Source organism: Columba livia, chromosome 1, assembly GCF_036013475.1.
Source record: "Columba livia isolate bColLiv1 breed racing homer chromosome 1, bColLiv1.pat.W.v2, whole genome shotgun sequence".
Taxonomy (NCBI): Eukaryota; Metazoa; Chordata; class Aves; order Columbiformes; family Columbidae; genus Columba; species Columba livia.
In genome coordinates this window covers 119,968,305-119,983,132 of record NC_088602.1, presented here as the reverse complement: position 1 = coordinate 119,983,132, position 14,828 = coordinate 119,968,305, and the positions used below count along the sequence as shown (strand labels likewise).

At 43.1% G+C, this 14,828-nt stretch overlaps 1 protein-coding gene across 6 annotated transcripts in view; it reads left to right on the top strand.

The window, feature by feature from the left end:
* GABRA5 (gamma-aminobutyric acid type A receptor subunit alpha5) overlaps nucleotides 1-14,828 on the top strand; it is a 56,489-nt gene that overhangs the window by 8,456 nt on the left and 33,205 nt on the right. For all 6 annotated transcript variants that reach the window (XM_065075271.1, XM_065075279.1, XM_065075315.1 and 3 more), the window contains 3 exons: nucleotides 1,784-1,905; nucleotides 3,734-3,801; nucleotides 3,915-4,135. In XM_065075271.1, the coding sequence (XP_064931343.1) occupies nucleotides 1,784-1,905; nucleotides 3,734-3,801; nucleotides 3,915-4,135 (411 nt within the window). The remainder of the gene's footprint in view (nucleotides 1-1,783; nucleotides 1,906-3,733; nucleotides 3,802-3,914; nucleotides 4,136-14,828) is intronic.

The window sequence follows — 14,828 nt, the reverse complement described above, 5'->3', positions numbered from 1 at the left end:
GGTTTGCGGCAATGCCTTTACCTGCCTCCTTGGTGGCTTTGGGCTCTCCTGTGTTGAGCTTGTTGAGTGTCACAGTAGTGCCGGCAGCCCTTGTGCTGCGAGGACCCTCCTTGTCTGGGGATTTTCATGTGCTTTGCATGTGCTTTGGCATTCCCAGGAATGCTGCCACTGCCCAGCCTCACTCCCCTTTCCTGAGAGGCTTTGTCATTCTTTCATTTTCCAGTACAACCACACAAGCTGTAAAGCGAAGCGGTGCAGAACTGGGGGTCCCCATGTCTGTGAGGGGCTACGTGGCCACCAGCAGCTCACCCTGAGCCAAGTCTCGGGTCGTTTAAACTTCCAGACCTATTTTATGGGTGTCATTGAGATCCCATTAGTATAAACCTTGTGCAGGTAAAACCAGTTTGAGGTCCTTTGTCTTTCTTTGTATAAATTCTGTTCTGTTAGTTAAGCCTAACACATATGTTATAAGCATTCTGCAAGGCAAGCTGTTCAGAGGGATGCTTCGAGGTTCTCTATTTACTGATTTATTTCCCTGGGGACTGGTAGTAAATAAACATGGAATTTTAAATTATTTTGTCTCGAGGTGACTGGCTCACATCAAGTTCAGGTTGGAGGAGTGTAAGTGGTTCCTGTCTGCTGGCAGGATGCATGTGGCAGGGGTACGGTTCCTAGTGGGGCAATGTGCCCTGTCGCAGCTGGAACACTTGGCGATTTCAGCAGAGACTGAAACTTGAATAAGCTCTGAGTGTGAGCAAACTTGCTGTCTTAAGGGGTGCTCGCTGCTTGCTGCAGGTGAACCATGCTTATGGATAAACTTATGTGTCTATTCTTTAGGTAAGCAAAGGCATTAGTCGGAAGGGGATTCTCCTAAGTATCTTTAAATGAAAATCATATGGACTTTAAAATGCAAGTTATAGTTGTGCTGTGGGCAGCTTCATAGGTCTGAGTCATGGATAAAATGATGCAATAAAAAAGAGTTCAAACTAAAAACAAATCTGGCCCAAAAGATATGGTATGAGGCTCACTACACATTGCTGTTATTTGCCTACTACAAGGGAGGACTAATTTATGCAAAAGAGAGAGGGGGAATGAAGAACTGTGTTTTGTGTACTGCAGTATGCTTTTTCAGATACCCCAGTGATCTGAGATTTTTGAATGCAATTGGAGTTTGTTATCCTTGAATGAGGTTAGAGTTTATCTATTGTTCTGGGAATAAATTACATAAACTGGGGAAATTAGAAGCTGTTTGGCATGTAAGGATTGAAGTGTTCCTTCAGGCTGACTTGAAGGAGTGTCCCCAGGCAAACCCATGCTGCTCCTGCAGCTCCCCAGCCAGCTGATGCAGTTCCTGGAGACTGGAGGGCTAACCTGGGGAAAAAACAGTAACCGCCTTTGCTAGCCCCATGAGCTGACCTTGTGTCCTGCAGGGGATGGGACATGCCAGTGCCAGGGATGTGGTGGGGCTGGGCAATGCAGTGGGCTGGGATCTCCCTGTGCATTACGGCAAGAGGGTCAGTGGGCTCAGGCATCCCCTGATCCAGCATCCCAGGGCTGTGCCTCCATGGCATGGGTCCTTCCTTGGGTCCTCTTTCTCCTCCAGGGAGAGCTATTTATGATTGCATATGGCAGTAATGAAATGGCCGCATCTCCCCATGCCACTCAGATGGAGTGGCAGGAGAGGGCCGAGACTGGGAGGCTCCATCACAAAGTTCTGTTGAGACTGAAGCTTCTTGAGACTGGCACGACTTTTGACGTGTTTATTTTCATTTGCATAAAATAGCTTCTCACAAACGCCAACAGCACCGGGAAAAGAGGACGCCAATGATAACATCACTATATTTACCAGGATCTTGGATGGTCTGCTGGACGGCTACGACAACCGACTGCGCCCGGGACTGGGAGGTAGGATAATGCGGTTGCTGTGACCGGTCCCCTGCTATGCAGGACCATCATCTGCATGGTGCCCTCCTGAATAGGTGCCTGCTCTTTGCACGGGCCTTGATGAGGGAGTTGAGTGTTCATTAGATAAATTGAGCTTAGAAAATAAACTTGTCTCCTGGTAAACAGGCCCGAGTACAAAGGTCACTGAAAATCATCTTTCAGTGACTGAGGTCATCCGAGGTTGCATTAGGAGAGCATGCATGATGCGCTTTTTCTGTAATTGAATATAGTGTGGGTTTCTTTCTTTTCTGGTACAACTACAGGTTGCTGCAGGGTTCCCTCACTGGTCAGCATATATAAAATTATGCCAGTAACAAAAATCTCTCTTAAAAGCAGATCCCCAAGCCATCACTTTTTAGACAGCTACAGCAAATCTGTATTGATACGTCATTTTGATAACCTCTACAGCAGCTATTTTAAAACCATAACGTGAATAGTTGCTTGCCATCCTAACCTTGTTGAGCCCTCCTTCAGCTCTCTGTTCCCCAGATTTCTCTCATCTTCTACCCATGTGTAAACCATCTGTTATGTTTCTTCCTGGCCCTTTTTTAATCTGTCTACCCCCACCCCTTCCTCTTATGAGACCAACACATTGCTTTCATCCCTTTCTCTCCTTCTCCTCTCACTTTACACAGAGATGCTTGAAAATAGGGCTCAATGCTTATATCTTACGTAACGAACTTCTGATATTTCTGCCCTTAAATTTAATTAGTCCTGGGTTTGAAAAGATGCCAGAAAGACTTAGAGTCTTGAGGGTAGAATTAATTTCACCTAACTTTGGACATCTATAATATAGATGTCTGAAACTGGGTAAATCAACCATACCAGCAGAGGGGAATAGGTCCTTTTGATATACGCTTCATGATATCCTATAGTAAATACTGAATATGACCTGGCAATGTATGCTCACAGCCCAGAAAGCCAGTCGCATCTTGGGCTGCATCAAAAGAAGTGTGGCCAGCAGGTCAAGGGAGGTGATTCTTTCTCTTTGCTTATGTGAGAATTGTGTTCAGCTCAGAGGCCCCCAACATAAGAAAGACATGGACCTGCTCAAGCAGGACCAGAGGAAGACCACGAAGATGAGCAAGGGGCTGGAGTACCTCCACTGTGAGGACAGGCTGAGAGAGTTTGGGTTGTTTAGCCTGGAGAAGAGGAGACTCTGGGGAGACTTTATTGCAGCCTTCCAGTACCTAAAGGAGGCCTACAGGAATGATGAAGAGGGATTCTTTATCATGGAATGTAGTGATATGATGAGGGATAGGAATTTTAAACTGCAAAAGGGTAGATTTAGACCAGATATTAGAAAGAAATTCTTTGAGGGTGGCAAGACACTGGAACAGGTTGCCCAGAGTTGTAGATGCCCCATCACTGGAAGTGTTCAAGGCCAGGTTGGACAGGTCTGGTCTAGTGCCTACCCATGGCAGGGGGGCTGGAACCCAGGGGCATGGCAATCAGATGTCTCTGCCCATGGCAGGGGGTTGAACTTAGATGATCTTTAAGGTCCTTTCCAGTCCAAACCATTCTGTGATCTATGATCAAAACCTGTCAGTCAGAGGAACTGCATCCTTGAAAGGCCTGTTTCATTTCACTGATTATAAGAAGAGAGCCTCGGCTCCCAAAGGTTGACAACTGCATTTGATCAGGGATGGAATTCCTCCTCAAACATCATCTTTATTTCAAGCTTTTGGGGATTTTTGAGTGATTCAGAAATTGCTAATAGAGGAATGCATCACAAGGAAGTATTTGCATCTTAAAACAATTACTAATGCAGAACCTATATTTATTACAGAGAGAATAACTCAGGTGAAAACAGACATCTATGTTACCAGTTTTGGTCCTGTGTCAGACACAGAAATGGTAAGTCTAAGCACATGGCTCCCAACTTCATTGTATTTACTTTGCTAAAGTCTTTTTTGGAACCATTGCTTCTATTCAGATCCTGCAATACCTTGACTGTTTCTTTGTGCCAGGAATACACCATTGATGTTTTTTTCCGACAAAGCTGGAAGGATGAAAGGCTGCGATTCAAAGGACCTATGCAACGTCTCCCTCTTAACAATCTGCTCGCCAGCAAAATTTGGACCCCAGACACTTTTTTTCACAATGGCAAGAAGTCTATTGCTCACAACATGACAACACCAAACAAACTTTTGCGCCTGGAGGATGACGGCACTCTGCTCTATACCATGAGGTAATAACCAGGATCAATTTATTCTGGTGCTGTTTCCCAACTAGCTCTGCAAATACACCGCAATGCAAATGCACCACTTCCACCACTCCTGATAGAGCCAGGCAACCAATCTATCACACATATTTATGTGAATATCAAGAAAAATGGAAAACATAATCGCTGCCTACAAGTACCAGTTAGTTTATAGCTTCTGAATACAGCTAATGTTTAAATATTTCCTTTGATTAAATGGAAGGCATATTCTCAACAGATTTGATGATTCAGTCCAGCTTTTTTATGAAGATCTGTTCTCTCTGACTGTTTGTGTTTGCAACTGCAGTGCTGATTGCAAGAGAACTGTGTCCAAGGCCAAAAACTGAGATCTTGTTCTAGGACAGTCCAACTTAAACCCTTGGAGCTTTTACTATTATTTTCTTTGGTTTTGAGAATAGTACTAAAAGGCAAATTGACATAAAGATAAATGAAATAAGCTAGCAGCACTGTGAAGCTGCTTTAGCAAGTACTTCCCTGAAAACAAGCTGGCACATTATATTGGCAGAGAAGCAAATTGATGTCTCAGATTTCCAGGGTCATGCTCCTCATCTGATTAGAGAATGCTGTCAAGCTTCATCATTGCATAACCTAGAAATAAGGTACAATATTGGTGATGTTATAGGATTGTCTGAAATTCTTCTCAGGACAAATCCCATATCGGTGTATGGCAATTTGCTCATTGAAAATAATTAGCCTGTGGTAATTAAGACTGCTGTCTGTCTTCAACAGGGTTTTCTCTGAGAGTGTAGTTGTATGGGCAACACTTGAAAAGAGATGAAAGGAAAAACCGACTGAGCAACAAAGTGTTATTCTGAGCTTATCACATACAAGACCAGTGCGGTGCCCGAGACCCAGAAAAGTTTTCAAGTCTCTGAAGTTAGGTGCTGAGATGTCTAGGTTTTCTACAGGCATCCCCCAATGAAGGGAAGGGGGGAGCTGAGCACCCACCAGCACCCCATCCTGCAGCGGGGCTGAGCTGAGAGCCACCCGCTGCTGAGCATTGGGAGGGTGAGCCCTGAGCTCCCCCCTAAGTCTGAGTGGGTAAGACTTGTTGGGGCTCAAGGGTATTATGTTTTCATGTGCAAGCACCTGGACCTTCCCAGGTTTCATTTCAGGTGTTTTTGACCTGTTCTATTTATTTATTTATTTATTTTTAGCCTAGTCTTAAATCCCTTCTTCTGAAAGGAAAAGAGATTTAGGAGAAGTAGGGTATCCTTATGTAAGTCCTTATAGCTTTAGACCATCACAGGTGTAATTGTACTAGACTTAGATGTGACAGAAGTCATGCTTAAAAGAAGGAAGAAAACCCCTCATTTTCTCTTCTACTACATGTATTGCTGTTCTTACTAGCCCCAAGTCAGTAATCTCTGCAATAATAAACTGAAACAATGTGAGGATACACATACACACTGAAATGAATAGAAGTCAGAATAACTCTCAGAGAAACTTATTTTCACAAAAAGTATTTGTAACACTGACCTTCAAATCAGTCTCACTGGTGCTAGGACTACACTAGTACCATTCCAGAGACTGCTGCAGAGGCAATTCCCAATTATCTGTGTAAATTACCTGTGTAAGTACAGTCCAGCTCAGGCTCGCAGTCTGCCTGGAGCAAAACATTACGTGTCGTGTGGCGGATTTGCAGCTGGCATGCTATTTCTGTGCAAACACTGGGTTTTGCAGTTTTAAAGAAATGCAGTGAAGCGCCGATTCCCGAGGCAATGAACTGAGCCACCTGAGGTAGCAGAGCAAGATCTGGGTGAGCTTGCTGCTGAATCTGAGTTACTCTGTGGAGGTGCCTCTCCTGTGACCATGACAGAGTATTGTCAAATTGGGTGCCACACGTTATAGATAAATTGAGGAAAAGACAGTGCCCTGCTCAGCACATGCAGCTGGAGAAAAATCTTGGTTTGAGACTTTCTCATCGTCCCACTCACTCCCTTTTCCCCTGGTTTTCACAGGGGGGAGGCTCTTTGTGATTGATGTTTTTGTAGGCTACAAAAAGACACAGAATGCTTTTGTAACCTAAAAAACATGCAACATAACTTTTTTTTTGGTACAGTATTGTGTGTGGGTGTGCATGTGTATGGAAATAAGTTCCCACTAACCATGGTGAATGCGATAAGAAATGGAGCGCCAAGCTTTTTAAATAGCTTGCCTTCCACTATTGCAAGTAATAATTTTAAAAATAAAAGAGTGTCTATGCCATTCTGTTTAAACACACGTCAGAAGACTGTTTTTGTAATGTGCATGGAGCTGGGTTACTTTAGGGATAGCAGTTTTTTGTGATGAGCATTTCAGCAGCATTAGCGATCCTCTGCCATGCGGTGGCTTGAGGATCCCATCCCAACCTGTGCAGAGGTGGCTGTGACATGCAGCCAGCCCCTTCAGCTGCCTTTGCATGTCTTGATGAAGGTAACAGCCCAACAGCAATACCTAGCATGGCTTTCCATGAGAAGATAGGCAGCACTGGGCTTTTTGAGGGGAGAGCTGTTTGTCCCAGCAGTGGTGGTGCATTGGTTGAAGGTACTGGGTCTTAGCTGGGGCTTGAGCTGCATCTCCTCTAGCTCCCATCAGGCTTACTCAGTTCTCAGGATCTGGGGATCATAAAATCATAGAATAGTTTGGGTTGGAAGGGACCTAAAAAGGTCATCTAGTCCAACCCCCTTGCCATCTGCAGGGACATCTTCAACTAGATCAGGTTGCTCAGAGTCCTGTCCAGCCTGGTCTGGAATGTCTCCAGGGATGGGGCATCTACCACCTCTCTAGGAAACCTGGTCCAGTGTTTCATCACCCTCACTGTAAAAAAATTCTTCCTCATGTCTATCCTGAATCTCCCCTCTTTTACCCCTTGTCTTATCGCAACACGCCCCGCTAAAAAGTCTCCACAGGGACGTGGAGACAACCCTCTGTTGGCTCTGCATTCCCCTCGTTTCCAAGGAGGGATTGCTAGCTTCCCAGACTGTACGTAGGAGTAATCCATGCGGGGAGAATGGGACCCTCTGTCATTGACAGAGATGCCTGAATTGCTTTTGCAACCTCGCATCTGGCTGCTTGAATGAAGAGGAGGAAAGCAGCTGAGCCGATACTGACCTTCCTTCTTATTTGACTTCCAAATACACTGAGTGTGATCAGCTGAGCAAACTTCCAGCTTTAGCACTTGTCAGTACATATGTTTTCATGATAGATGTGTTTACTTGTAAAGAAAAATGTATTCTTTGCATGTTGCATTTGATGATATGTTGTCTAGGTCAGAAGTTGATGGAATATACGTTGCTGGGGAAATCTAATAAATTAGTTTCTATATATGTGCAGTATTAAAACCCTTCTGCATGAATATAGGAACACAACATGCTCATTAGGTATATTTCATAGGCAGCAGTATTCTCTGCAGGGAACAACTTAATAATTCTGATTGTTTTTGATTTGGTAGGCCGTATTTGTTTTCTTTTTCTAATGTGCTTTACAGATGATACACTGCTGAATTGACTGTTGCACATTCTGTTTCTGCCCCTAGAGGGGAGTATTGTCCGTAGCTCCACTTTTAATTTTTATTTTTTTTTTTTATTTTTTTTTCAGTAAGAGCATTGCGGTAAAAAATGCTAGCAAATATATTTCATGTTTCCCTAATCTGTATAGAAAATAGCTTTGTGAATGGAAGAAAAGAGTTGATTCTTTCCCTTTAAAACCTCAAAAGATATTTAGTTTATCTTATGTGAGAAATAAATATTGTAAAAAGCATAAAGCTCCTTTGTTTCTTGAAACAATCGTGAAAAATGAAGACAGTGTTTTAAGCAAACTTTTCAGGCTAAGAGAACCAACATGTCTCAGTGAGCTGCGTGTTTTTACTCAGTGGGATTTGGCTAGAAAGACAGAAGCTCTGATAAACTTTGCTCTAAGATGCCAGAAAAAAAGCTGAGTCTGCCTTTTATTTGCTAGAACTTGTGTGAAGTAGAGCACACTCAGCAGAGCTAAATGTTTGGACCATAACTGAACTTTTGGCTAGCAGTTCATAGGGAATTTCTGATGATTTTTCTGTCAGCTTGAAGAGACTGAAAAATCTTTTGGTGTCATTGCAAGGACTAGAATCCTTGGAATCCCACTCTCACTATCATTTTAAAAGGATCTCAAGCTGCTTTTACTACTAGTAGGGCTACCAGACATCTGATGTAATTTGGGATTTTAGATATGACATGGTCATATACCTGAAGAGCATACAAACAGATTTTTCCCATGTTTTTATGGCAGCTGAAGGTTTCCTGAGATCCTGGGAGTGTTTACAGTTGAATCTGTGCCAGTAATCTGCAAATGCATGATTTATCAGCTGGAGACTGCAAACGTTTTTTAGTATGGTGTTAAGAACCTGCAAAATTTTTAGTACAGCCCTGAAATACCATCATCTATTTCTTCTGGAAGACATGTAAAATTCAGCAGTGTGTAGGTTGGCAATCCACTTGATGGCAGCATAACCACGCTGATTGCTATTCTCTAGCAAGTACAGTGGCTTATCTAGGCTGAAAATATTGTTTCTTATATTAGCACTGAGTGTTAAAATTGTATCTGCAAGTGTACACACGTCCTGGGTGCATGTTAGCACAACGTCTACTCTTACATGAAGCACTTGATTAGCAAGCTAACCATTTTATGTTGTAGAGCTATGGATTATAAAACCAGTTGACTGGAAGACACGGTGCAATTTTCAAGACGTCTGTTGGGAAAGCTGGGTTTTGTTTGATTAGCTTTTATTAAGGGAAGACTATTCTGTGAAAAATGTATGGGTTCTCAAGTGCTGAAGGCAGCCTTTCCCAGATGCAGGTTCTCTTGTGTGGCGCTGAGCGAGGAGAGACCAGCAAATCTATGCTTTAAAATGAACCCTCACTTTTCAATCAGCCAGCCGTCTAGATGGGAACATTTCTGTTTATTTTGCATATGTTGTTCTTCTATCAAAGGGAAAATATCATTTATGCATCCATTTATATTTACAGAAAGGGATCTGGCAATGCTTTTGGGCATTGCATGTATAAATATTACAAAACTAATTAGGAACTATCAAACCATACAAATACGCATTTCATTTCCCCATGTTAGACTTGCAGCCTTTTCTTTCATATTCAAGCTTCAAGCTGCCTGAAGCTGGAAGAAAAAAAAAAATAATTTCTTCACATTGGGCTGAATCTTGCAGAATGATGAAAAACTGCCGTAGTGGCAAGGACTCTCAGCTGCTTTTCATCAATTCACATTTTGACAGAGTGAGAGAAAATAGGGCTGTATGAAGTGAAGGGCCCTTCCCTGAGGATAGCAGCAGGATTCTTGTTTTAACACCAAGCCTATCGGTTCCCGTCTCTCTACTTTGATTGCACATTGCCCCATTTCTCAAAAGTTGTCCTTCAAGAAACCAAGATTTGTTTTTTTGAAAAATCCATGGCTGGAGTTACCCACAGGGAGAGAAAGGCATCAGAGGAGACTGTGGTGTAATACATTCAAAAGGGACAATTATGACCTGCCCAAATTTATTCCCTGTATAAACCGCATTACAATAGCCTATTCTGCTGGTAATAAAAGTAGCCAGCGCCCCACAGAGATCTCTATTGCAAAGATGGGAACTCGCTCAGCAAGGGCAGGATTGATTAAAAGACAAAACCCAAATCAGAACCAGCCCATCCTTGGATGAGGGAGATGTTTGCCTGGACTTTGAAGGGTCACGAAAGGTCCAACTTTAGTTTCAGGTCTGCGCTGAGCACAGAGGCAGACCTATCTTTCTTCTGGGGTCAGCTGGTACAATTTCTGCCACATTCCCTTGTGCTCCCCCCACTTTATAAGCACAGACTGATCAAGGTGTCATTCACTGCTGTAGATGAACTGACCTGATGTCCCAGGTGTGCATGGAGGGGATAGGTGACCAAACAGAAAATAGAGGGAAGCAGTGCCCTGATGCCCCCCCAAGCAGCCCCAGTAGAGCACAGCTATGTTGGTGACTCTGCCCAAATCTGCAGATGGGTCCCAGCTTCTGCAGATGGGCGCTTCAGAAAAACTTCATAGATGCTGAAGAACTCTTACGACTGTGCTATCTCTTTTTACTACTGAGGAGGATAGCATTACAGTGAACTCTCTAGTCATTTCACTTAAAATGAAATTAAAATCTTCATCTGCCTAATCGGAAATACTGTCCCCTGAAGTACATTTATGTTTGTGCTGAAACATTAGACTGCCAATGAGCAATTGAAAATACACCATGGTGTAGTGTACCAGGCAGGATGGGTGTGATTCACCTCAGCTAATTTTACTCATCTGTAACACTGATGGCTGTCGCTGAGCCTTTTGGCTCAGAGTTGCCCCCAGTGCAGGGAGAGACTTTCTTAAGGATTTAGCTGTCTGCATTGTTTCAGATGTCTGCTTTAGTATGAAAGATGCTTGTTTCCCTCCACTCACACTTTAGGAGGTTCCTGTTTTTTTCATAGTGGCAGAAAAAGGTGCATAGGGTAACTGCAGTTGATGTCTGTGTTTAGTCACATGAGTCCCATCTTACTTACTTATTTCCATGAGTGTTTCCCACCCCGATACTCACGTAGCCTGGAAACTGGTGGTGTGCCAACCACCTAAAGCTATGGGATGTTCTGGCCAGCAGCTGATCCTGTAGCTGCATTGTGGAGGACTTGCACAGTTTTCTCTCCATACAACATAAAGCCTAAAGTTGTGCAAGTGCAGCACATGCGAATGCACCTAAGTTGGGTTCAGTCCTCTGCTTTTGTCTGGGTATGTGTAAGAGGGACTATAAGGCGCCTTAGGAGGAGCTCAAGAAACCCCAATAAGCTGCAATCCTGCCTTTGCTTGTTTAGATGATGGGAAGAGCCGTTGTGATGCATGTAACTCAGGCATTTTGTTGATGAGGAAAGGGGTATCTAGGGAGGGATGCCAGAGGCCACCTTAGCTGCTGGTGGGTGCTGCATACCTGTGGTTAAGTCAGGACTAGAGAATCAAGAAGATGCATCTGAGGGCTTAGGCAAGATTGGGTTTTCCAAGAAATGGGAGTAGAAGGGTTTTAGGGATCAGGATACTTGGTATGGTCAGTCAGGAATATCTGGAAGGTACTGCAGGTTGGGATATAGATATCTGACACAGTAAGAAAGAAAAAGCATGTCTGTGAGGAATAAAGGCATTAGGGAGGAGCTTGGAGAGTGGCTCTAGGCTGCTTCAGAAAAGAAGGCAGGAAGGTCCTGCTCTAAGATGCTTCAGAAACATCTGATCAGGTGAATATATTATGGTGGGGTGACAAATTAATCCTGGGTCATTATACCACAGTTAGCCTGTAGGAAATTCTTGGTAATTTGCCCTTCTCTGAAGGCTTCATCAAACCAAAACACCAATACATATAGCTGAGTAAAGTTGTGCAATGGGCATGGGTAGGAATAGTCTTCATTGCCACATTCCAGTCCTATTTGGCTTCTTCAGCCTTCTTACAGGAAAGTGTCTTGGTGTGATGGTGCAGACGGAAAAATGCACATGGCTTGTCATTTAATGAGTAGTCCACTGTCAGTGCCTGTTCTAGTCTTTTGTCTACTTTATTCTGTAGAAGTCTTAAGACATAGCCTTTGGAGATCTCAGTTACTTTCTAAAAGAGCTCGTTATGTTAGTGTATGTTATATTGACTTATTCAGTTTCCTACTGTTAAATAAAAATTTCCTGAAACCACATACACAAATTTATATCTTAAAGTCATGTTCATATAATTAAAAAAAATCCAAACTGTTGTTTCTATCTGGTTGCTCTAAATGGTGAAGCAAGTCTTTTCCAACAGGATCTAGCTAAAATCCTGAGGTTGTATCAATTATATGCACTATAACCAGTATAAAAGCTTAGGAAGAATTTCTGTAAGCAAGGCTGGCTTTCCTTTTGCATACTCCTGTCAGGAATTTGGGACAGGAAACTTTGGGACCGAAAGGGATGATAAAATCCTGGATTATTCTGATGGTTCAGTCAGACTTCGTAAGGTTGTCTGATTGCTCCACAGTCATCTCTTCAGTGGCAAATGCACTCAGCTGTCCTGTCCATGTGAAAAAATGCTATGTTTTGACTTACAGATTCATCTAAAAGATAAGGAAAATTAGCAAAACCTCCTTAGTCAAAATAATCAATACCTACTGTGTTCTTAACTGTTATTATAATGTTATTTTAACTGTTATTTAATAACTGTTATAACTGTTATTTTAACGTTAACTGTGCATCTGAAAAACACCAGTTACACAAATTGATTTCAGCATCAATTAAACTCAAAACCGTATCTCTAGGTTTGCTCAGTCTGGTTGTAGAATATGGTAGAATATGTACCTCAATCATTCTACCTGCTTTTCTGTCTCTTTTGAAGGCGTCACCGAGCTGACCTGAGGTGTAGGCACAGCTTTGTCCATCCCTGTTTGCGTGTAAAGGCGAAGGGATTCATGCACTGCGGGAAATAGTGGCCCACTGATCCTGATAGGAACAGGAAGCTCCAATCTGTCCCCATAACTGCATCTTCATCCTGGGGAAATCTGAATGGAGAGAAGGAGCCGAGTGCACTGTTGAGCATGGTTTAGCACAGGGATGTTCAGGTGTCACTAGGAGATCCATTTGGCCCTTTCTTCTCTCAGGTTGCACTATTGCGAACAGGTGCTTATGATGTAGCAGATGCCAGTGCTGGTGGTAGTACAAATAGAAAACAGATGGTAAATTGAGGCCTGCTAAATGACTGTTTATGGTGTGAAACAGTTGAGGGATCAGAGAGCTCTTTCCCTGGAGCAGAAAACACCCACAGCCTGCCCTTTTACCTGGCACTTCACGTCTGTATTGATCAGGACTGCGTAGCATTTTAGGGGGAAGGCAAAAAATCCAGATAATAATGTCCTGCTTGGGTGGCTAAACAACCTCTTCCCTGTATCAATCAAGGTACGCGTATAAATAAGCATGCGCATGTGTTTCCCTGTGAAAGAGCAGATTGTCAAATCGCTTGATGCATGCCCTTCTCACACAGAGGCATGGAGGAGCATTGAAATTACACAAAAAGCTCAAGAGGTGACCTGGGAGGTAGACAAAAAAATTGTGAGGTGAATAAGAAGAGTCTGGGGTTAAATGTGAGATGCTGAAAGGAAACTGTAGTGAGATATTTTGGAGCTCGAGATCGTTCATCTGGACTGCTGGAAATAACCAAGGATTTCAGTGCTGTATTTAGGGTTGCCAGATCACAACCCTTCCTACCTACACTCCCATGTCTGTGCATCCCAGTATAGATGTGAGAGAGCCCAGATGACCTGGCACTGCCAATTCAGTCCCCCCTGGTGCTTATTACTTTCTAAATCCAGCTAATTTATTTTCTCTTTAGAAAATTCTGCATGCAGTTTTGTGCCTGTCCATACAAATATAAAGATTGTGTGAACTGGGAGGAAGAAATACGATGGCTGTGCAGGCAGGTAGCTCTTATCCAAGGGGGAATATGTGCCATACTGACAGGCAGGAGGAACAAAAGCCCATTTGGCTGGTCACAAAACCTGCACTGATCAAATTGTTTAACAGGTGGTATCAGAATTGGAGGATGGGTGCACTGTGCCATGTCCATCACCGTCCTTAGCCTTCACCATCTAAGGTGCCTGTGAGAGCTTTCTGTGCTCCCTTCTTCCTGGTGTCCTTGAGTTTTCTTCTACTGAAAGCAAAGGTTGGATGATCCCCGTGTGATCAGGAGGCACTGGGCATTGCCTTCACTGGCTGGTTCTGCCAGTAGCTGGGATTAGCCTCTCTGGAGAGCCAAAGAGAAGCCCATAGTTCAGTCTCACACAGCACTGCAAGAACACTTGTAGTTATTGCAGTTACCACACAGTTGAATATGCCACCAAAGGGCCATGCTGGTAAGGAAATCATAGTCTAAATGTGTAGCATGTGCAGACTTGAGGAAATGTGGGCATGGCATAGTGAAGTGTGGGCTGTTTGAGATGTTGTTTCCCATTTTACGTGCATCAACAACTGCATCAGCTTCTCATCATTGCTAGTTCTAGTTAGGTTTTTGGGGTTTGGAGAGGTTTTTAAGTGAAACTATCAAATAGATGAGGGCAATATTGTGCTATAGCATTCAGAGATGCATAGTCATGTTGGTCTAAAGTTTCTTTAGGACAGTAAGGTTTGTAGGCAGAGAACCTAAAGAAGGAGTTGAGTGCCAAAAAGCTTGTTTTTTTTATTGTACCAGTTAGTCCGATAAGAGATAAAACTTCTTCTAGCAAGTTTTACCTGACTCGTGGACTTCATTAGGCACCTTGCATGACAAGGATGTATAAACATAAACTCATATTCCATATTAAGGAAATACTGTAGAATGAAAGGTATTACCTCTACTATAAACTTTTACTGGGAGCTGGAAATGTGATTCTTTCTATAACCCCCAAAATCCGTATCAAAGATCAGATAATTTAATAATCATATCAGTTATTTCATTGCCTTTCTCAGTTCTTCCTTTGTCTAGAGGGTGAACATCCACCCCTGCCACCATCTAAGAGTGTGCTTTGGGTATGCCAAGGTATTCCACATGCAGGGAGGTCATTCCTATAGTGGTGCAGCTTTTGAGATCAATTCTGTCCACCTCAGATTATCTCCTCGCCACATCCTGAACTTTAACACCTTCTACCCCTGGCTGTTAAAAAGC